This window comes from Anabrus simplex, chromosome X (assembly GCF_040414725.1).
Source record: "Anabrus simplex isolate iqAnaSimp1 chromosome X, ASM4041472v1, whole genome shotgun sequence".
NCBI lineage: Eukaryota > Metazoa > Arthropoda > Insecta > Orthoptera > Tettigoniidae > Anabrus > Anabrus simplex.
Window position 1 is genome coordinate 146738094 of NC_090279.1, and position 24820 is coordinate 146762913.

The window sequence follows — 24820 nt, forward strand, 5'->3', positions numbered from 1 at the left end:
CGGCACGTTATACTCTCTACCATAGCTAAACCTGATCATGTTACGAATACTTGCTTCAATACAAGCTAAAACAGAGCGAATGCCAAAGGGCCTAAGTAGGAACCGAACCATTGATCTCATCATTATACTATATTTTACTTGATCCTCGTACTGCGAACCGAGGTATTGGGTAGAAAAATTTTGTCCGTTTTGCTCTACGATGCACTGCTTTCGAGATATTTAACCTTTTGCATTTAAGCCCTAAATTTAATGAATCGAACTAGCACGACACGTTAGCCTCTAAGCTAAGAGCAGCAGCCATCTTGCGCAAGCACCCTTAAGGCGTCTCATAAGGAGACTTGTATAGCCGCCATCTTGTGTCCGCCATCTTGCGCAAGCATCCTTAGGGCGTCTCTAGCCATCTTGTGCAAGGACCCTTAAGCCGCCTCATAAGAGCAACCGCCATCTTGCGCAAGCATCACTAGGGTGTCTCATAAGGAGCCTTGTATAACCACCATCTTGCGCAAGCATCCCAAGGGCGTCTCATAAGAACCTGTGTATAGCAGCCATCTTGCGTAAGCACCCTTAAGGAGTCATGTATAGCCGCCATCTTATGCAATTAGCGTCGAGAGAGGGCTGCTGTAGAATTTTTCTTTTTAAATTATCCGCCACCACATTTCAAAGGTATCTAGCTAAATATGGCAGCACTGCGGATGACAGGTGACGAATTTACATCTAAAGAGGGCAGCACGGTGCTCTCTGGATTAAAGATGGCGGATGATAGCTGTCAAAAAAGCACGTGGCTATGTTTACCAAACAAGAGCATGTGGAATTTGCCGCCACCACATTTCAAACTAAAGAGGGCAGCACTATGCTCTGTTGATTAAAGATGGCGGATGGTAGCTGTCAAAAAAGCACGTGAGTTTGTTTCCAAACAAGAGCACGTGGAATTTTTCAATTTGCCGCCACCACATTTCAAAGGTATCTAGCTAAAGATGGCAGCACGGTGCTCTCTTGATTAAAGATGGTGGATGATAGCTAACAGAACTTTTCAAATTGCTCGCTACTACATGCTTAAGGTAGTAGCCATAAAGAGGGCAGCACGGTGTTCTGTAGATTAAAGATGGCGGGTGATAGGTGATGAAATTGCCCGCATGATAGCAGCACGGTGCTCTGTTGATTAAAGATGGCGGATGACAGCTGTCAAAAAAGCACATGGCTTTGTTTCCAAACAAGAGCACGTGGAATTTGCCGCCACCACATTTCAACTAAAGATGGCAGCACGGTGCTCTCTTGATTAAAGATGGTGGATGATAGCTAACAGAACTTTTCAAATTGCCCGCTACTACATGCTTAAGGTAGTAGCCATAAAGAGGGCAGCACGGTGTTCTGTAGATTAAAGATGGCGGGTGATAGGTGATGAAATTGCCCGCATGATAGCAGCGCGGTGCTCTGTTGATTAAAGATGGCGGATGACAACTGTCAAGAAGCACATGGCTTTGTTTCCAAACAAGAGCACGTGGAATTTACCGCCACCACATTTCAAACTAAAGAGGGCAGCACTGTGCTCTATAGATTAAAGATGGCAGATGACAGCTGTCAAAAAAGCACGTGAGTTTGTTTTCAAACAAGAGCACGTGGAATTTTTCAATTTGCCGCCACCACATAGAGGGCAGCACTGTTCTCTCTGGATTAAAGATGGCTGCTTGTCGAAAAGCATTTTTCAAATTATCCGCCACCACATTTCAAAGGTAAGTAGCTAAAGAGGGCAGCACTGTGCTCAAAGATGGCGGATGACAGCTATCAAAAAAGCACGTAGCTGTCAAAAAGCACGTGGATTTGTTTATCTCGAGCTAGTGAGGTTAAGTTGGTGGCACTAAGGTTTAGGCCCGTCAAGATGGCAGCACTGCCGATGACAGGTGACGAAAGAGGGCAGCACGGGGCTCTGTAGTTTAAAGATGGCGGATGACAGCTGTCAAAAAAGCACGTGGCTGTCAAAAAGCACGTGGCTTTGTTTACCTCATGCTAGTTAGGTTAAGTTGGTACCACTAAGGTTTAGGCCCGTCAAGATGGTAGTACTGAGGTTTGTGATGCGTTGTTGTTGATGCGAGCTGTCAAAAAGCACGTGGCTTTGTTTACAAATCTGTCAAAAAGCACGTGGCTGTCAAAAAGCACGTGGCTTTGTTTACCTCACGCTAGTGAGGTTAAGTTGGCACTAGTGAGGTTTAGGCCCGTCAAGATGGCAGTACTGAGGTTTGCGATGCGTTGTTGTCGATGACAGCTGTCAAAAAGCACGTGGCTTTGTTTACAAATCTGTCAAAAAGCACGTGGCTGTCAAAAAACACGTGGCTTTGTTTACCTCACGCTAGTGAGGTTAAGTTGGCACTAGTGAGGTTTAGGCCCGTCAAGATGGCAGTACTGAGGTTTGCGATGCGTTGTTGTCGATGACAGCTGTCAAAAAGCACGTGGCTTTGTTTACAAATTCAAATTTCCCGCGGGAGGTGGAGGAGGCATCTGGGAGGCCTCTGGCTGAGGTGGAGGTGGAGGTGGCCACTGGGAGGCCTCTGGCTGAGGTGGAGGTGGAGGTGGCCACTGGGAGCCTGAGGTGGAGGTGGCCGCCGAACTGTCCAATTATACTACTTATGAGTACAGTAGAAGTCTGTTATAGTGATAATTCGTAATGGTGAAAAATTTATTCGCTGTAGCGGATTGTCACGTTATTTGATTTTTCATAAATGTCTGGAGAGAAACCCACAAATAAATAAATAGTGTTTGTTTATATAAATAAATCCTATCTATAGTAGTACAGATGCTGCCTATTTAAACCCACCCCCCGTTAGAAAATCAGGTTACAGTATTTAGAAAGCCCGGACGAATGATTTTTTTTTTTTTTTTTTTTGCACTGAAACAGAGGGGTCTTACAGGGACGATGTGATAGTAAAGGGCTATAACAGGGAAGGAAGAGGCCATGGATTTAATTAAAGGTACAGCTCCTCCAGTGTTTGCCTTGTGTGAAAATGGGAAACCACAAAAACTTATCTTCCAGGGTTACCAGTTATAGGCGACGTTAGAACTCACCATCTCCCGAATGCGTGCTCACAGCTACGTGCCTTGTACCAGATAGGTCTTATGGAGACGATGGGATAGGATAGGCCTGGGAGTGGGAAGGAAGGAGACGTGGCCTTAATTAAGGTGCAAACCCAGATTTGTCTGGTGTGAAAATGGAAAACCACAGAAAACCATCTTCAGAGCTGCCGACAGTGGGGTTCGAACCCACCATCTACCGGGTGCAAGCTCACAGCTGTATGCCTCTAACCGCAAGGCCAACTCGCCCGGTACAAATTTCTTGGGCTATGAACGTGTTTCAAATGAAAATATTGCAACTAAGTGCTGCCTGTGACATTGTGGTTCGGTATATGAAAACTCCACAATGAAATTAATAAGAGTTACTCATAAAGAAGGCATCGAATTCTCAGATTGTGAGAATCTCGGTTCTACATTAGATTAGCAGAGAGATTATGCCACCTGAAATCAGCGAACATTCCCACTACAGCAGATAAAATACCTCAGGGCTTTAAATCAAGAATGAACTTGAAATAACCTTTAGGATGTGTGAAACGGCAATCAGTTTTTTTCAAAATTTGCCCTTTCACATCAGAACTAAGATTTTGTGTGGTAAATCTTTAAATATTCTGGTATATGTAAAGGCGCTTAACACCTTTTGAGGCCTCAATACATATACCTGTGCTCCAATGTAATTGGATGCTAAGCTTATGAACCTGGGACATCAGAATGGAGAAGGCAATGTAGGCATTAATTTCATCCTCATTAGTGTCAAACCACCCACCATAACCTGTTCATTCTTTCCTATTTGGGTCCGATAGTTGTTCCATAGCATAAATATTTGTTTCCCATATAATGTGGGAAAACAATGGGTCCATAAACTCCAAAAATACAGACAATTCCAGTACAGAATTATCTAAATATTTGACTCTCAATTCTCCTGATATCCCTGGAGAGCCTATAAAGTGATGAATACAGTAAAACCTAGTTAATTCAAAGTCATTGGGACGCAAAAGTCGCACTTTAAATTACATGATTTTGAATTAACCGCCAACTCGTAATTCAGAAATGCCAACTTTGCGGCGTCACAGAATATTCTAAGACCCGTTACTGCATTCAGTTAACCTTGATTCACAGTTTAAACCTTTCAAACATTTCCAAAGTATATCCTTCCAAAAAGGTGCATTTACATTATTCAAATAATGCACTCGAATAACTCACTGGCAAACATAACCTAACGCAATGAAATTTTTAAAAACCATGATTCAAAGCCGAAGAGAAATCTGTGCTGGCTCCCATGTGCAAGGGCTTTATTCATTGTATTACTGTACTGTATGCATTTTAGATACCTTGTACTTGGACGGAAAGTACCTGATGCCCTTGAAACATTGTGGCATATCGAACTTTCATATGACGAGGGGAGAAAATCTGTTGATAAACTTAACCATAAGAGGTATTTTATTTGATCCTGTATTGACTTGTCTAAATCTATTAAAGAAACTATTTAAAATAGTGTATGTTGGGTCCACCTTGTCAATATACTTTTAATGATTGAAAATGATTTATTCTATCATACACGTTTCAGGAACAGTATGCATTCTCTTCATCAGTGAAGTCAAATCAAGGAATAAAAAACAATAACTTTTGTTTAGCCCATAATTTAAAGAAGTATTGTATCCTAATTCATCATATCAATTAATAAACAAACTGGTGAAATATTTTGAAAATTATCATTACCAGTACATAATTACATAAAATTTTAATATTTTGATGAATTGAATGAAAATACCTAAATGAATTTAAGATCTTCAAGTTTTCTTCTATTTTTTTTTCTTTTTCTTTCTTTTTCTTCCTTCATTATATATTGTAATTTATCAAATGAGTCGACTGGGTTAGGAAAGACAAAATGGAGATTCATCACACAAGTGAAAGTAAGCTCAGACCGTGCAGTCACCACTGAAAACTAATCGTTTGTGGGCCTCGGTGAGAGGAACCACAACAATATAACTGTGATGTATGTTCCAGGTGGAAGGACTCGGGTCTGTGGGCCGAGCTGGCTCAACACAAGGTGCCGCTATGCGAGGTGAGAGATGGCTCGGAGTTTGTGAACGTGCTCAAGGAGTATTACGCCACCTTGGAGCAGGCCAAGGAGGAGAGAGTGTCTCCAGGGTGTGGACAGACCGGACCACTCCTCATAGCGGTCATGAGAGCCAAGATCAGCGAGGGCTACAACTTCGCTGACGACGCAGCCCGAGCTCTCATCACGGTGAGTTTACTGCTACTACTACTACTACTAAACAAGTTTTCATTCCATCCCTGAAGGGGACAGCAGGCCTCCTAAACGGTAACGCCGTTTCTCAGGCCTGGAAGATGTGATGTGGTGAAGGAAATGTTTGGGGAAGGTGAAGGAATTGACAGCCATGGCCTATACTAGGAACTGTCTTAGCATTCGCCTTAGTGCAGGAGAATGGAAAACCATGAAAAACTATTTTCAGGACAGCCCCTACCGTCTCCCGAATATAGAGGCATAGATGGGAAGAAGAGGAAAATTCCGGGCCCTCAGTGAGTGAGGGTATGGAATAGTAAGAAAGATCAAATCAGACTCCCAACTATGTACACTGCATACTCTTTCTCTATTGGGAGACAATGCTAGTTAACCAAGTGGTATTAAACAAGAAAGGTAAGTGCCCCCCAAACGTTTCCTTCCTTCTGTCATGATGTTTATCATATAACTTAATTTTCCTTCTTGTTCTTTCTTGATCTAGTCCTGTATTTACTGTAAATGTATTTTCCTTTGTTAATGTCGTTGTTTATCTAAATATGTATTATATATGATTCTACAGTTTTATTGTGTATATTTGTGTCCTTTGTAAATAGTGAAACTCTGTTAAGAAGTTTTTCAAAAAAAAAAACACTTCTTAAGCAGGAAACTTCTTAAAAGGGGTAATGCCTGCAAACTTATTCTGTGCTTTGACATACATGTGAAACACACAGCCAACAGATTTCCTTGTTTGTGAACAACACCAAGATAGGCTGATATATAAGAGCTGCTAAAAGAAAGCCACAATATAAATACAGTATTAGATTATCATGACATGTATTTTTAGAGATAAAGTAAAATACTGTAATTGACCACACTGTATTATAAAAATTCTTGATAAGAGAAGGGAACATATTATATAAAACCTTGCACAAGAGATAAAAGAAATACTAAGAACATTAAAACCGTAGATGGTGACCGTACGTTATGTAAATTCCATAATGCATTAGACATTAAACACATTTCCAAACACAAAAGTCTAGGCTCTTACTCGGAAAAGAAATTGTCCAGGGTTGACTGTTTTTCAGTTTTTACTGCTTTCTTGAACTATAAACCGCCGAGCTGGATGGCTGCAGTCGCTTAAGTGCGGCCAATATTCAGTATTCGGGAGATAGTGGGTTCGAACCCCACTGTCGGCAGCCCTGAAGATGGTTTTCCATGGTTTCCCATTTTCACACAAGGCAAATGCTGGGGCTGTGGGGCTGTACCTTAATTAAGGCCACGGCCGCTTCCTTCCCATACCTAGCCCTTTTCTGTCCCATCATCGCCGTAAGACCTATCTGTGTGGGTGCGACGTAAAGCAACTTGCAAAAAAACCCTATAAACCTCTCCATTTCCCACATTGCTTTCCATGTGTTCTGAGGCACACTGACTGAACCTTCCATAAACCGCCTCAGTTATACACATCCCCCGACATCTGGTTCAAGTTAACAGCAGCAGACGGAACATCGGCAACTTATTCTTAGAGATTCTTAGAACCTATTCATAGGCCTATATCGCCCCTGCATTCCTACTAGTTGTCACGGCCACGAGCAAAGTTTCTGGCTGTTTCGCAAGTACCGCATGGACAAGACGATATTGATTTATTTTCCTGTTTTAACCCTCTTCATGCTAAAGGTAATGAATAGGGCCTGGATGTTTATGCAGTAATAGGTTAGATTGCAAACTTACTGAAGCGAGTGACAAGTAGAGTCTACCTTCACAACGATTATGCTATGTGGTTTGCATAAATTTTAGGGGTACGGCCCATCAGAACCCCTATAATTTATGTTACTGTTGCTACAGTATGGAAGAGCGGGTGGCCGACACCGCCTACTAAACAAATTAGTTTGCATTCTAACCTATTACTGCATTAACATCCGGGCCCTAGTAATGAAGAATAGAAAAGCAGGTTCAAAGTTGCAGAAATGAGTGTATGGGAAAGTATTGGGGTATTACGTGTGAGTGATAAAGGCACAGTAGCAACACTAGCACATCTAAACGTAAACAGTTTCTTTCCCCGTGAGAATTTTATTTCACGTCTCCTCGTCCTTGTGCTACGTTCTAATAATGCAATGTAATAATTACAAGTGACACGATAATACAATGTATATCTCGTATAAAGGTAAAAATAAAAATAACTTTCAATTTTATGCCAACACGTGGTATGGCAATGCCTCTGAGTGCGTGTATCAGGCCCCCTCTCACCAACACCCAGCTGGTTATCAACATTCGTTCAACTTCGTAGACGATCGGGATCTTTCGACCGGCTGTTTGGCAGCATAATATGTATCAGCTGGCAAGTCGGCTGTTTCCTGCATACAGTCGGGATGTTTCTTTGTTTGGTAATAGTTTATTCACCTAACTAATAATGGACACAGAAAATCTTATCAGTTTAGTTCCAAAACGTAATTTCCTCTACGACAAGACTCATAAGCATTATTGCAACAACAACGTAAGAGAGAATGTCTGGAAGGAAGCAAGGGAATGAAAAATCAAACAGGTTAGAATATTCAATTTTGTGGTAGATTAGGCCTATATGGTACTTTATTTCGCAATTATTGTTGACCTTAGTTCAGAATCATATTATCATGTTGGAGTCCATATACAGTACAGTATGTCAGTATCATAATTGAGATAGCTTGGAATGTACAGTATTTACCGTGAACAATTTTGTAAGTGGCATTCTCTACGGTTGTCATTCATGTATTCTTAACAAACAGTACGGTAATGCATAAGAAGCTGCTGTGTTGTGGACAAATACATTTTTCGGTTTTTAATTAATGTTGATGCCACCTCGATTAATGACTTCACCCTGTCGCGGCACGCAACTTACTGCATTAATGTTTTATCAAACCATCCAAACCGTGCTTTGTGTGTCCCGCATAGAATCCCATTCGATTCTATTCTGCTTGATGTAAACGGTGGAGAGGAAATTAGGACTGATGGGTTCGATTCGATTCCACAGGGTGAGAGTGAGCATCTGGCGTTGGTGTTGTCATAGCGTGACGTCATATGGCCTTGGCAAGCCCGGAGAGGCTCCCTGACAGGCGCAAACGGTCTAACACAGGGTTCAACTTGCACGGCGACTGGAGGGTTCTAACCATGAGCCGCTTTGAGCAGACGTTTTCTATCTAAAATTCGAACTGTTTAACCGGGAAATATATTTACAAGCAGAATAAATATACATATATCTTAATGCAACTGATCAAGGGACCAAGAATATCACACTTCTTAGGCAGGAAAACTTCTTATCTGGGAACTTCTTAACCGAGTTTCACTGTATTTATATAGGCATCTTTCATTTTATATTAATATCTGTTGTACATAGCTCGGATCTTTGTAATTTGGAGTTATGCTGTTGCTGATCCTGAATAAATAAATTTTTAAAAAATAAAAAAATATTAAAAGTTGCCTCTCTACACTCCCAAGTTTAGAGCCCATGAGGCCATGTAGAGCTTGAAAATGAAGAATTTTCTTGGCCCTAGAAATTTAATTCTAATAGGTCTGGAAGGGAATGATGGTTGACCAAGTGAGTTCGGGTAGGAAAAATGAAACCGAGGAGCTTGGCACAAATAATCCCAAGTAATGGCAGACTCATGTAGTGTTCTCATGGTCAGTAGTCCACACTGATAGCCCTGGGAGTGACCTTTTTAATCGTCTCTTAATACAGGCAAGGGATGCCTTGGATGTATTCCATACCCAACTCCCTTGCTGATAGTTGTAGAAGAGATTAAAAGTTGATAGGGAAGTTGCATAGGTAAGATGTATTAATAACTCATTTTATTTAAATAAATTCTAAAAAAAAATATCTAAATCTAATGGCAGTGTGTTCATGGTCGTCGTCGTCCCCCTTCCCCCCCCCACTAGTTTTCTATTCTCTAACCTTTCTTCCTGACTTCTACCGGTTTGAGAGTAAAGAAAGGTGGAAAACCACTTGTCTGGAAGTCGCATTTATTGTTACAGTTCTGTGTTTTGCTGATACTGATTAACCTGTAGGCTTACTTGACATAACCAAAGGTTTTTTGAGCATATGTGGCACTTTTCAAGTGTTGCATGGGAAATGTATAGACCTGTACACAGGCATACAGATATATGTTGAACAAATGACAGTCTTTGCGTTCGCATATTATGAAATGGAAATCATTTTTAGCTTTTTCTGATTCTATGAACTGTACAGACAGAACTTCAGATTTAATTTTATTTATTTATTTATTTATTTATTTTATTTATTTATTTATTTATTTATTTATTTATTTATTTATTTATTTATTTATTTATTTATTTATTTATTTATTTATTTATTTATTTATTTATTTATTTATTTATTTATTTATTTATTTATTTATTTATTTATTTATTTCACGCAGCTGTGAGCTTGCATTCGGGAGGTAGTGGGTTCAAACCCCACTGTCGGCAGCCCTGAAGATGGTTTTCTATGGTTTCCCCATTTTCACACCAGGCAAATGCTGGGGCTGTACCTTAATTAAGGCCATGGCCACTTCCTTCCCACTCGTAGCCCATGCCTATTTAATTGTTGCCATAAGACCTAATCACTAGATTGCGTGCCAAAAGCCTGGATTCAATTCCTAACCTCTCTGCAGTGCTTATATAGAGTGAGGGCGTATGATGGCCATCTCGCCCGGCCAACGGAACTCAAACCGGCTAACTACAGTGTCAGACCATAAAGACTTGACGCCTTAATGATTAATGTATGGTCACCAGGCAAGCCATATTAGGGATCTATAGAGTTTACTTAACTTTGTAATGTATTCTCTGTCCAGGTGGGCATCCCTTTTCCTAGCCTCCACGAGGACAGTGTATCGTGGAAGAAAGCCTACAACGTCACCAATGCAGTCAATGGCCTGCAGCATGGCGACGCTTGGTACAGCAGCCAGGCGTTCAGGTAAAACTCCTTTATGTTCATACAGGGGCTGTTTTTACCATAACTCTATCTCATGTGACATGATAATTTTAGATATTTCATATCTTTCTTACACTTTATTTGTGATGAATAGGGACACTTGAATTTCTTGAATGAAATGATGCTGAATTTTTGAGTAAGAAGAGAAATTCTTGAGTAGTAAGGGAAAATTCTCGGGTAGGTATTTCAGATTGTTAAGGAGGAGGAGGATGCCGCCGCCTTTTGGATCTTCTGAAGTAAGGAGTCTTCTAGTCCTACTTCTCTGACTTTTTCATTCCTGATTTGATCCTTCCTGATCTTCTGGATCATTGTGCATAGGAATTTCATTTCTGCTGCTTGGAGTTTCTTGTTAATGTAGCAGTTTCCAGGCTGTATATGAGGATAGGGGTGTAGTATGATTTATACAGTGTCATCTTTGTTTTGAATGGTACTTATTTATCACACAGTAGCTGTCTTACTTGCAGGTAAAAAAAGTATTGCTTTGCTGATTCAACTGATTACTTCATATTTAGCTAAGTTATCCTTGGACATTATATTACCCAAGTACTTAAATTCTGTGACACTGTCCAGCTTAGTGCCATTTAGCATGATTTCTGGCTGATTGTCATCGTTCTGTACCTTCTGTACCAGAACCCTCCGTATGTATTACAATGATAGTGGATTATACCCAATATACGAATATTACAGAGTTCTTTACAGTTTTCGACTACACAGATTTTGAGGTTAGATGTATTCACAATATGTATTTGAGGTTATACAAATTTACAGTACATATTTACAGGGTATAGTAGTACTTTCAATTTAGTAAATAATAATTGAAGAAGAAATGGGTCTAGATAGATGGGAGAATATTCATTAAACAGACAGTGACTGGCACAAGTTCAGAGGGATCCTATCGGAATCTTTTGGAATTCAAACAGGGGTCAGACAGGGAGGTGGACTATCTTAAACTTAGAATAAGTAGTGTCTCATGTTGTTATATAGAAATCAAAAGAGTGTGTTAAAGGAACATCAAGACTTCACAACGAACTATTAGATAATTTTCGATTTTCACAGTTCTTATTGATGCATGTTTTATCACAACAATGTATCATTTAAACTTAGAAATAAGTAACGTTTAACATTGTATGTTATTTTAACAAAAATTAAGGTTCTTCAGCAGCTGAAGATGGCCTATTATAAAGGCCAAAATCAGTACTGAAAAATGTTTTTAAAGTACTTTAATATAAATAAAAGTATTGCTTAGATGGGAAAATCCAGCCATATAATTGTAACCATTGGAATCATCAATGCAGGACATGAAGCTAATAAACTATGAATAGATAATGTGTCAAATTACATTTAAATTCATAACACATATCCTATATGCCTTTCCCCCATCATATTTAACACTTTTGAAAATTTTGCGAGCTTCACGAGTTGCATAATTTGAGTGTCCCTAGTGATGAAGCTAGTAAAGTAAAACCTTTCTTCAGTGGAATCGAACGGGATCGTAAATATTTCTGTTAAAGATACGTTGAACAGTAAAAATCACCACACTCGCAATTCATTTATTTTTTCCAACTGGGCGAGTTGGCCGTGTGGTTAGGAGTGCGCGGCTTTGAGCTTGCATCCGGGAGATAGTGGGTTTGAATCCCACTGTCAGCAGCGCTGAAGATGGTTTTCCATGGTTTCCCATTTTCACACCAGGGCTGTACCTTAATTGAGGCCACGGCCGCTTCCTTCCAACTCCTAGGCCTTACCTATCTGAGTCGGTGCGACGTAAAGCCACTAGAAAAACAAAAAAATTCCAACAGTCAAGAAGAGTTTTCTGCTCTCATTGCTGTTAAGCTGCTCGACTTTCCACAAACACTTTAGTCTGAGAAACCACACCAAGCATATCACAATAATTTTGCTGTAAGGGTATTGCTGTAGTTCATTTGAACTCTTGACAGCATCTTGATAAGTCTTTAACCTACACTCTCCTTCCAATTCAGTGCCATATTCTTCTTATTCTGCCTCCTGTTCTCCTATCTGATTTTCCGTAAAATTCTTAATTAAGCCATCTATGTATATCCATTGTGTCTGTTTTGGTTTGCACATTACGGTCTATGTTTACATAGTCCTCAGCATTGTGATTGAAAGCAGCTTCATTATTGTAGTTTTGTAATTCATGCTGTTCATCCTCATTTTCCTCACTATTAATAACTTTTCTCATTGGAAACTCTGCCTTTCTGAAACACTTTGTCCCTGTTTCTGGTACAAATTCTTTACACCTTGGCTTATCCAAAATACCTCATCTAGCACCAAGACGGTTTTAACTAGCTCCAAGGCGGATGACGTAATTTTTTTTTACATCGCACTGACACAGATAGTTCTTATGGCGACAACAGGATAGGAAAGGCCTAGGAATGGGAAGTAAGTGGCCAATGGCTTAATTAAGGTACAGCCCCAGCATTTGTCTGGTGTGAAAATGGGAAACCACAGAAAACCATCTTCAGGGCTGCTGGCATTGGGCCTCGAACCCACTATCTCCTGGATGCAAGCTCACAGCTGCGCGCCCCTAACTGCATGGCCAATTGGCCCGGTCGTAGAATTCTTGTTGGCAAGCAAAGATTGCATTGACAGTTGAGGTACATTCTTCCATGATCTGTGACATCATCCACAACTTTTTCTTGAATCTCTAATCAACGATAGTTTCCTTAGGTCAACATTTTTGAATTGCCATGGCTTAGCAGCCTTGTAGTGTTTGGAGGAAACTATGAGAAGGCCAGGCCGTTTCGAGAGGACAACCACTTTTTAAACACCATTGGAACTTCATTGATGGTTTCCATTATGATCACTTACAGTTTACCAAGCACCTGTTATCTTCTTTAACACAACTTCTCAATTTTGTCGCTGCTCTCCTGACCGTTTTAAAATAAGGCAAACACACACTAGCTCCAAGGCGGATGACGTAATTTTCTTTTACATCGCTCGGACATAGATAGTTCTTATGGCAACAACAGGATAGGAAATCAAGAATCAATAATCAAGAATGGGACCACTAAATTGAGAAGAAATTGAGAATGCTGCTGTTCTGAAATTTTAAATTTCATCATCTTTTGCCATCACTTCCCACATGCATTTCGCCTGCACGTTGTCTCCTCCCAGGCTTGGTTTCTCAAGTATTTTCGCTGCCTTCCTAGCCATTCATGGTGATGGTGTTTCTACAGAGACAGACTGTTGGCCTGAATATTCAATACAGTGATTTCATCCTGTTTCTGAATTGTTATCAAACTGAAAATGTTTAGATGAAGAGGTCTGCACCCTCGCTGTGTGCACTTATTGTTTGTTTCCGTCTGTATCATTTGTTTTCATTTCTTTTCTTCTTAGGTTTAACACCCTTTTTAGATTCAATTATGTTTTATTAACCTTTTTTCACTGATTTTGTCTCAGCGAGTTGTTTATTGTTCCATCTGTGCTGTTTTTATTTCTGTCATGTCTCTTTTGTTTTTCATTTGTTCCTTCATTATGTTTTTGGCACATTTTTAGCATGTATTATGTAAATCAATATAACCCCCCTTATTTCACTGAAGATGGCTCAAACGAGTCGAAACATGTTTGAATGATGGTATTATGATATGTATTGAATTAGGAGGATACCTTTAATTTTTCCTTTGTTAAGTAAAAACCGTCAATACGGAATGCTTCTAACATCATGAAATGTAAACAAGTTGTATGTTAGAAAGATTGATGTGGGGTGACATGTTGTATTAACCAAAAAAAAAAGAAAAGCATGTCATGTCATTTTTGCCTTTTCATTCTTCCATTAAATTCCATGATCATTGATGTCATCCATGCTATTTCCTTGAATCTCCAATCAATGGATAGTTTCCATAGGTCAATGTTTTTGAAGCATTGCTTAGCAGCCTTGCCAATCACCAAGGGTTTCTTCATTTCATTTGACATAAAACCACATTTAAAAAATACCACCACATAGATGCCAACTATTATGATTCAATCGTAATAATTACGAATCACCCATCATAATTACGCTTTTATGAATCACACACCACAAATTTCGATTTTTTGTTGATTTTTAAATCTAAGTGTATGAAGTGTTCAAAAGGATACACAAGGAATGCCATTACAGCTTGAATTCTCAGAATATTCTATTTGGATTTCTCAGTAATCATTTAAACCCCTTTCGTGTCCCTCGTTTAAGAATATTTTGAGTTTTCACGCGCCGAACACAGTGTGTGCTTCCAGTACCGAAAAAATAGGCACCTGTGAAGTGATATATCTTGTGGAGTTGTTGTCTTTGTTCGCCACATGATCAGACTTCCATGATGCAAGTATAAGAGTTCTTTCATCTTTGTTTTGGCGGCAGAGTGGTGACAAACTCTGTTTCATTGTGAATAATGTGTGCGTGACTGTTGAAGAGGTATTTATTGCGATTTTGCTTGCCAAATTTACATATATTGCTCTTCTAAGATATATGCTAATCACGTGTTACAAAATGCGAAGCGATTCCCTGTGCAGCAAAATGTGTGTAATGACGTTATTAATAAACCAAAAAAGTTCAAAAATTTAGGGAGGAATACTCGAATGAATGGCCCTGTTTACTGCGTTCCTCAGAATCTCATTCGCACGTGTTTTGTACGATTTTTCCGATGCGCGTGATGAGAAAGAACAAGACTGAATTTTGTGCTAGTATGAACTACTAAATGTTCAGTGCTCTGTTAGTGCAGAGGGTGCACATGATATCAAAAGTAAAAGCATGTCACCAATGTACGTTTACCAAACAGGAACTACAAGCTGCTAAGAGAACAAGTACAGTACTAAACAAAAGAAATGATCCTTCAACCTCCACTCAGATATGTACCGTACTGTAGATCACCTGTCACTTTAGCAGGTAAGAATCATACACTCTTTATATGCCAGTCTTTAAATTGTTACATCTGGTGGAATTGTATGTTGTTCATTGATTTTTCAATGATATGTAAGTTAGTAAGATCTCAGAAAAAAAATTCCTCGGCTGCCCCCCCCCCCCCCTGCTCTAACGGCTGCATTACGAATTGCCTTTCTTGAAAGTTGGCATCTCTGCCACCATATTTTGAAAACAAAATATGCAGGGATTATTCATTTATATACGGTAGGTTCATTCATCTGCAGACATTATTAATTGTATAATGACTGGAATTCATTCTTTTCAGTGGGCTGCAGTTACTGTCTTAATCTAGTTCTGAAGTTCTCATGCAATTCTCCTTTTCACAGGGCTTTAAGCCAGGCTCTGGGGCGAGGACTACGACACAGCAAGGACTGGTGTGCCATGCTCATGGTGGAGGACAGACTGACACAGCCACGGTACGCCGCCAACCTGCCGCTGTGGATACAGAAGAGGGTAAGGCATGCATTTTCAATTTGCTCGGCAATCTCAATGTCACAGAGATAAGTTTCTTAAGGTTCAACCTTTTTAATACAAATTACGAGTTGTATAAGATATTATTTACAACATTTATTTAATAACGGTCCGATTTTGACATTTTAATGTCATCATGTATTGAAAAGGTTGAACCTTAAAAAACTTATCTCTGTGATCTCAGTTCAGTACGGAAACGAAAATGAAGTTTATATCTTGGAATCTTCAATATTACATTCAAAATATATTCTCACTTTGTAGACGAACTTCAATCAGTTTAGGTGGTCATATTGGTACAGTGGGTTGACCACTTGACTTTCAATCTGAGTCCCCCAGATTTGAATCCCAGGGACTTCAAAAGGGATTTTCACTAGAACTAGCTAGTGGTGGTATGTAGGACATACTGTCTTAACGTCTGACTAAATCTTAAATTCTCAAGTAGCTGTCAGCTTGCATCTGGATGATAGTGGGTTTGAATGTCATTGCTGGCAGCCCTGAATATGTTTTTCTATGGTGTCCCATTTTCACACCAGGCAAATGCTGGGGCTGTACCGTAATTAAGACCATGGTCGCTTCCTTCCCAGTCCTAGCCCTTTCCTATCTCATCATCACCATATGACATCTGTGTTTCTGCGACGTAAAGCCAATTGTAAAAAAAATAAAAATAATAAAAATAAAAGAACATCTTAAATTGACACTGGGTGCTCTGCCAGCACCACATGAAATTTGGGAGGGCAGCATTAAAAAAAATAAAAAAAAAAACGTTAACTTAGACAATGAGATTGTATCACAAGTAAAATTTGTGTTAGTGATTTGTTGGTTTGATCCTAGATCAGTAAATATTTGCTGCTCATATGGTGTGCTGATTGCTGCTGATAAATAACTCAAGTGATTGCTGATTTGTCTGGCTGGTTATGATGCCATGTTCCAAGATGCTCAAGCTCTTACCCACACTAGACACTACAGTTCCAGGATAATATGGGAAGCTGTGGAAATACGTAAAAATTCCTAGCAATTTCAACAGGGACACTGGCTATCAATTAATACGTGGTTGCCAGTCATTGCGGATTTACGTGGGTAGTTCTCTTACCTGTCCTTTCACTAAGTAAAACACTTTCAAGATTAATATTATTGTGTCCACCTTTTCAATACAAATATTTTTTAGTGATTAAATTCTACATGAATTAAAAACACCAGTTAGGGACATGTTTTGCCCTAGTTATGGGCATCTTCAGCCTAATACTAAATCTTAAGGTCAAGAATTAAAACTATAAACATCGGAACTTAGTAGTAAACTTAACTTAATACTAAATACAATGGTCTTATGCTTTTTACATAGTTTACAATATGTACAGTATGTACAATATGTACATTAACTTTGCCAGAATTTACGAACAATGAAATAATTTATTTTATTTTGTAATGAGTAGACATCCAAATTGTAGATTGGATTGATCACAGCATGAATTGGGGTTTTCTCAAATCTACAATTTGGATGTCTTAGTCATTATAAAATAAATTATTTCATTGTTCATAAATTCTGGCAAAGTTAATGTACATGGTACCGTCAGCTTTAGCTTTAAATGCTAGCACTTTACCGCATACGGTGAGCCATCTGGTGATGAATGAACATACCAGTTCCACTTCTATTACCAATGTCCAAATTCGAACTTCATTCTTGGAGAAGTTTTCCTCGTGAACAGTCAACATTTTCTTCTGAAGTTGCGGAGCAAGTTCTCTGCAAACTTAAAGAGTTTCACTTTGTTATCCTGACAAAGCACAAGCCCAAAGACCCATATCATGTCTACAAGTACAGGCCATGAAAGCATCAGTGTTAATACTATACCTGCCAACTTTTGAAAAGGGCTATCAGTAAAACTCATGCACAACAAGAAATCTAAAAATAATAATAATAATTCTGGGCTACAAACTACAATAATTCATGCTTTAAACAGGATACTTCAATGAAATCATATCTACTTACATCATAGGCCCAATGATTTGTAGATGAACATAACAATCAAGAAGAAATCCATGTTAAACAGCAGCAGGCATGGTGAATATTAGTTTGGAGCATACATGACAGGACTTCCTTGATAAATTAAGCAGATATACGATAATTTAAAAAGGCTTTACACAATAAAACTTGTTTAACATAACACAGGCAAGAAATAATATAATACACACTGCAAATCACACGCTGATTCGACTTTAAAATCATATATACAATATTAAATAGAAGGAAGGATCCACCTTTCAATACTCCGTTGTTAACTTGACCCAAATAGAGGTTACAACCTGTTCATTTGGAACTGGTTTCAACACAATTGAAGTGTCATCATCAACCAATTAGCAAAGCAGTGCAAAAAAATAAGTCATCACACTATTTTTTGCCTTTGATCATTGTGTTAGTTGTTTTTAGACCTTTATGACTTAATTTTTGCACTGCTTTGCTAATTGGCTGATGATGACACTTCAAATGTGTTGAAACCGGTCCCAAATGAACAGGTTGTAACCTCTATTTGGTTCAACTTAACAACGGAGTATTGAAAGGTGGATCCTTCCTTCTATTTAATATTGTATATTTTTCTATTCAATACGGAACAATCATGAAGTTTTTAACTTTAAAATCATAGTTGTGACCTTTTTAGCTTCCTGCAAATAGTCTTGAGAATAATAATAATGATGGCTCATGGCCTCCGGAGAGGCCTGGTGTGGGTCTTTTTTCTCGTAGACGGCCTATTAGGTGACCTGCATGTCTGTGAAGATGAGGGCCCTACCTAGGATGATTTCTAATGCTGAATACGCCACACACACCCAGCCCTCGAGCCATTGGAATTAACCAGTTAAGGTTAAAATCACCGAGCTTGATAGCTGCAGTCGCTTAAGTGCGCCCAGTATCCAGTATTCGGGAGATAGTAGGTTCGAACCCCACTGTCGACAGCCCTGAAAATGGTTTTCCCTGGTTTCCCATTTTCACACCAGGCTGTACCTTAATTAAGGTCACGGCCGCTTTCTTCCCACACCTAGCCCTTTCCTGCCCCATCGTCGCCATAAGACGTATCTGTGTCAGTGTGACGTGAAGGAAAAAAAAAAGTTAAAATCTCCAACCCGGCCAGGAATCGAACCCAGGACCCTCTGAACCGAAGGCCAGTACGCTGACCATTCAGCCAACGACTCGGACAGTCTTGAGAAAATGTTTTGTCATAACAGGGACCAGAACTCCTGGTCTTCAAAATAGAAATAGAGTCCAGAGATTCATTGGACATGCATGATCTGAACTCTGTTCTATTTTTCTTTACAAGACTGAAAACACATTCACATTCTGCATTGTTATGGGGTATGGTGAGAATAGAGAGCATTACTCTAGAAATTTGGTTATACTTAAGAAGTCCATCAGCTCCACGAATTCTTGATATATGTGCCCAACTGGAAAAACTTGCAACATCTTGATTTGCAGCCAAAGTGTCATCTACCTGAAGAGCTGAGAACTGCCTCTGAAGCTCATTCATCACCTCATCTGTAGTTTCATTCTCTTTCTTGCATAACATAATAGGAAACTTTTCCAAGAAAAAACGAATGGAAGAAAACTGTGCATCTTCAATTTTGTCTAACCTAGCAACTTGACCATGCTTTAACACATCATCTTTGGGTTGAAACTTGTTGATGATGTAGTCACAGGCAGTACAAAAATAGTTTCTCACTGATGAAAAGAAAAGGGGTTTATCTGTATCCTGGAAATCATTTACTATGTTCGAAGTCTGAATGCCAATAACTAACTCATCATCATTTAAATAATTTCTTCCACCATGTGCAATATTAATATCACACCCACATACCGTGCAGAAGGCAAATTTTTCTCCCTTTCTTGATTTTAATATGCATGGAAAATTAACAGAATATGATTCTTCAAATGTCTGGAAGTACTGTTTCTTATTTGATTTATTCAAGATAATCTACAATAGGAATGTAGCATATGAAAATGTCTGAGAACAAATGTCTCGATATGTACTGAAAATCAAAATGAACCTGGATCACTGAACGTCACATAAAATTATAACATAAACACTCAAGGCAGTCAAACACTTCATTAGAACATGTCAAAGCAACAAAGTCTTAAACAAAGAATATGCACATGGTAAAAAGCATGCACATACGTGGAATGATTGTAATTCTTCTTCTTCTTTATAATTTAATGGGCTTCGCTAATAGCAGTATACCCAGTCACTGGAACAAATGTAATTAGTCCAACGAATACAGAAAACTGCAAAGCACGAAGTTATAACACAAAAACTCGAACACTTTATTAAAATATGTCATAACCTTAAAAGGCCAAAATATTCAAGGAACGCCAACTTTGTGAACAAAGAACAACACTCACTTGGTCAAAGAATATGGGTTAAATCATAACAAGCGAATGGAGCAAAATAAAGAATTTGCAGAGCAGAGCCTGTCGACACCAAAGATTCACACGGAAGAACTGTTATCCTGGCTTTAAATTCAATTCCAATAACAACAAAAACATCACACGGTTAAAAATACCAATCATATCAAAGAATGAGTTATCGACTATCGTGGACTTGCCTTCAACCCATGCAAACAATTGATTGTACGAAAGTGGAGTGATTACATAAAATCAGCTTCATGGTCCGTATCGCACTACAATAGATTCACAATTAAGTATTGTGAATCAAGTGGAGTGATTATCGAATGATAACATTTCAAATTTTTTCCGCAAAGTCATAAAATGACACTGTTCATCCGTAAAACCATAAAATGCTGCAATTTCCGTAAACTTTATGGATAAACCGTAAAAGTTGGCAGGTATGTGAATGATTTGCTTTATGAACTTTTTTCCTGCCCCTCTTTCTTATCAATATTTCTTGCACATTCAGTTCTCTAATTCTTCCTTTTTATTCCTGTACTTTTAGATTCCACCTGTCCTTTTATGCAGATTTCTGAGGCTCGCACTTCTCACTATAATATGTCAAGTATACAATTGGGCACGATGTTTCTCCTCAACACAGCTCAACTACTTGCCCTACTAAAGACCTACTCAGATCACATTTTACTACGAGGGAGTATTCAGTATAGTCTACCTGCAATTTTTAGCAATATCTTGCTCCCATTCGATTTTAATTTTCAGTGAGTGAGACCATGTCATTCTTTTTAAAATTCGTTGTGTGCCACTTCAGACTTAAAGTCAACAATAACAGTTGGCACTTTTAACATGTTATATATTTATTTAAGTATTATTTCAAGACCTTCCGCAATCCAGGATTCGTGAACTTCGTTAAACAAGTGTATAATTCTACGGTTCCACTACATAACACACACATGTTGTACCTTTAATGTTTTTGTACTGATTGTAATTATGTTTCATTACACTAAGTTTTTATCCACTTATTTGGAAACATGGGGCTGTTTAATGTTTTTGTACATTTAGGTCATTTTAAGGTTTTTCCTTATGGGCTAATTTATTATGTAAAATTTTCTCACGTCTGTTACTGAAGATGGTACCACAGGTGCCAAAACTGGTCTAACAATATTGAATAAATATTTCTACCTGTATATTGAAGTGTTCATTAGGTGGAGAATCTACCCCAATTTCTTTAAGGTATTGCCTATATCAGCACGGAATGAACATCATTAATTATGATTCAGTAAGGAATGTATCGCCAACAGAGATTCATTGCCAGATATGTGAACTACTACTACTAACCAAACCAAACCCCATGGCACAACAGCTCCAAAGGGCCATGGCCTACCAAGCGACCGCTGCTCTGCCTGGAGGCCTGCAGATTATGAGGTGTCGTGTGGTCAGCACGATGAATCCTCTCGACTGTTATTTGTGGCTTTCTAGACTGGGGCCGCCATCTAACCATCAGATAGCTCCTCAATTGTAATCACGTAGGCTGAGTGGACCTCGAACCAGCCCTCAGATCCAGGTAAAAATCCTTGACCTGCCCGGGAATCGAACCCGGGGCCTCCAGGTAAGAGGCAGGCACACTACCCCTACACCGCGCGGCTGGCTACTACTACTCCCCTGAAAGGGGAGGCAGGCCTCTTAGACGGTAATGCCATCTCTCAGGCTGGGAGATTTGGTACGGTGAAGAAGATGCACGGAGAAGGTGAGGGATTTGACAGCCGTTGCCTATACTAGGAATTGTCCTGGTATTCGCCTTAGTGCAGGAGAATGGAAAACCACGGAAAACCATTCTCAGGACAGCTGACGCTAGGGACCAGCCGTGAGGTGCAGCCCTTTCCCGTCTCCCGAATACAGAGGCGTAGAGCTACAGTAGAGCCGTGGCCACCCCTCCTCTGCACGGTTGGCCAGTCAGAGTGCAGAGCTGTTGGACAACTGACTAGCCGTGGCCACTTGTGGGCCCGAGATCCACTCTGCAACTACCGACACGATCTGTGAAGTGTACGGCCCCAACCCTGTGAGTGTAAGTCTACGTGTAAGATTATTCAAGGAGGATTGGGAGAACGTTCATGATAACCCACAATGTGATCAGTCATCTTTGATCACTGACGATATTGTGCATGAGGTTGACACCATCCTTCATGAAAATCCTCTCTGTCACCTCACTTTCCACAATGTTTCAAGGTCAGTTCTCTACAAAATTTTGTCAGAAAATGTGTACTGCAGAAAACTGTGCAGTTGGTAGGTTCCAAAGATGCTGACCGAGGAACATGAAGAGGTGTGCCAGTGCTTTAACACTTCTGATCTCGTACCATGGGAAAGTGCTGCGTTATTGGGCCACATCGTCAGTGAGAACGAGACATAAGTATCATACGTCATGACCACTGAATCCAAGCAGCAATCATTGGAGTGGTGACACGCATCAATACCAACAAAAGTGAAATTCGGGTAGACTTTCTCAACTTGGAAAATTATGGTAACCATGTTTTGGAAAAGATATTGGGCCGATTGCAGAAACAATGACTAGTTTTAAGCCTTAGACAATGTCTACCTAAACAATGTCTAAGTTATGCACGGTCTTCCATTGCATGAACAATGTTCAGCCGGTGTTTAAATATACATCATTTAAAGTTTCAATATTGGTTCAAAAATGGAGATAGAAATATCTTTCATGCAACTCTTCGCTTGTCGAAACCAATGAAATTTGTCGGTGCGTGCGCTGAATGCTAGTCAGCTGTCGTCTTCCTACACATTGCTCAAATATGGCGAAGCATGAGCGATCACGACTTCCCACAGATAAGAATACCGCTTTCGGTGGGAATAAAATCTCATATTATTGACACTAAAGCGACACGCCACTGTACGAGGAAGTGTAGCTTTGATAATAGTGTTGTTACGGTGAGTGTAATCTAAATAGCTTCTGCAAAGGGAAGATGGAACGATTACACTGTGTAACCGAATGAGTTGTACGGGCTATATAGATGTAGCTTGCATTCTGGAGACCATAGGTTCGAAACGCATCATGAGCAACCCTGATGTTTTCTGTAGTTTCCCTGTTTTTACACCAGGCAAATACTAGGGCTGTTATTATGGCCACAGTTCTTCTTTCCCAGTCCTTGCCTTCTGTCTCATAGTTGCCGAAAACTTATCTGAATTAGTGCAATGATTATCCAAAAAAAGGGAAAAGAAAAACCACACAAAACCTACTTTTTAGCTGTCACTATTATGTGTGCTTACTTGGCAGTAAGTATAATATACATGAATCCCTCCCGGTTGATGTATATGTGACAGCCTTCTGACAATCGAGACAAGTAATTGTGATATGTATGTAGTCAAAGTGACCTATAATGCCATGGAAATTATCTCATATATAATAAAATATATTGGTTGCCAAGAATTGTAGTTAAGTTGACAGTTACCGGACTGTCCCTTTGTCAGTATCAAGAAACAAGTCTCTTGAAAAGCAACATCATATTTTAAGCTGTACCGATACCTCCTCAAACATTTCAAATTAATTGTTGTGATTTCGCAGCAGACGACCTACAGAGAGGCCGTCAGACTAACCTTTCTTCCCTGAATCATCTCAACATGATAATACAAATTATATGTTTCATGGTACATAACCTCTGATTGTGATTCACTTCTCACATTTGAGGTTAAACAGTCTTCACATCATTGTTTAAACATGGCCGGTTGAACATCGGTTTTAGACAGTGTCTAAGTGATAAATAACATCCCTGCAATGCAGCAGCCATACTTAGACATTGTTTAACCGTTTTTTTTTTTTTTTTTGCTAGGGGCTTTACGTCGCACCGACACAGATAGGTCTTATGGCGACGATGGGATGGGAAAGACCTAGGAGGTGGAAGGAAGTGGCCGTGGCCTTAATTAAGGTACAGCCCCAGCATTTGCCTGGTGTGAAAATGGGAAACCACGGAAAACCATCTTCAGGGCTGCCGATAGTGGGATTCGAACCTACTATCTCCCGGATGCAAGCTCACAGCCGCACGCCTCTACGCGCACGGCCAACTCGCCCGGTTTGTTTAACCGTAGACATCGTCTAAACACTGTTTCTGCAATCAGCCCATTGTGTTCTACTAGCAGACTTCATGCAGACAAAAAAATTCTTACAATACGACAAATGTTTGAACAAAAATGGAAACTGTATGGAAAAGTAGCTGAACATGCGTAGAATCAGATGAAATATAAGTTGCAAAAAATAGTCAGTTGTTTTTATTTTATTCAAACTGTCGTTACTACTTAAGAAAACAGTATCATGCTTGTCATTCCATTTCTAATATCTGTATTTGTGATGTGCTACAGTGCACTAAGCAAAATAAACAATAATTTTTGTGAACAGGTCGTGAAGTATCGTGACTACAGGAGTATGTTGTCCCAGATGTCAGACTTCACCTGGAGGATGCTGAGTGAAACGAGTGGAGAAGTTGAAAGTGATAGCGATTCTGTGATATTGTTGGAGCACTGATTAAGGTAGGACCTCACCACCGTCATGAAATTTGACTAAGTGTTTTCTGTCCATGGAGTCATAGGCCTTCCCTAAAATCAAGTCCTAGGTGACTACCATCTTGCCGCTTCTGATATTCTAATAATTTTGAGGTTGAGGATTTGCTCACCAAAGGATCGGCTCTAACCTGAAGTGTCCCTGGTATTCGTCGTCCCCTGCAGAAACGTACTAATGAGTTTTCACTGTAAACCAATTCTTGTGACATTTGGAATTTCATTGCA

At 39.5% G+C, this 24820-nt stretch overlaps 1 protein-coding gene across 1 annotated transcript in view; it reads left to right on the forward strand.

Annotated features, from left to right (window-relative positions):
- The window catches only part of LOC136886716 (Fanconi anemia group J protein homolog), a 139030-nt gene extending 114470 nt beyond the window's left edge, over positions 1 to 24560 (forward strand). Inside the window, exons 13-16 of the mRNA XM_068230927.1 lie at positions 5068 to 5308; positions 10126 to 10247; positions 15504 to 15630; positions 24435 to 24560. Of these exons, the coding sequence (XP_068087028.1) occupies positions 5068 to 5308; positions 10126 to 10247; positions 15504 to 15630; positions 24435 to 24560 (616 nt within the window). The remainder of the gene's footprint in view (positions 1 to 5067; positions 5309 to 10125; positions 10248 to 15503; positions 15631 to 24434) is intronic.
- The last annotated feature ends 260 nt before the right edge of the window (positions 24561 to 24820 follow it).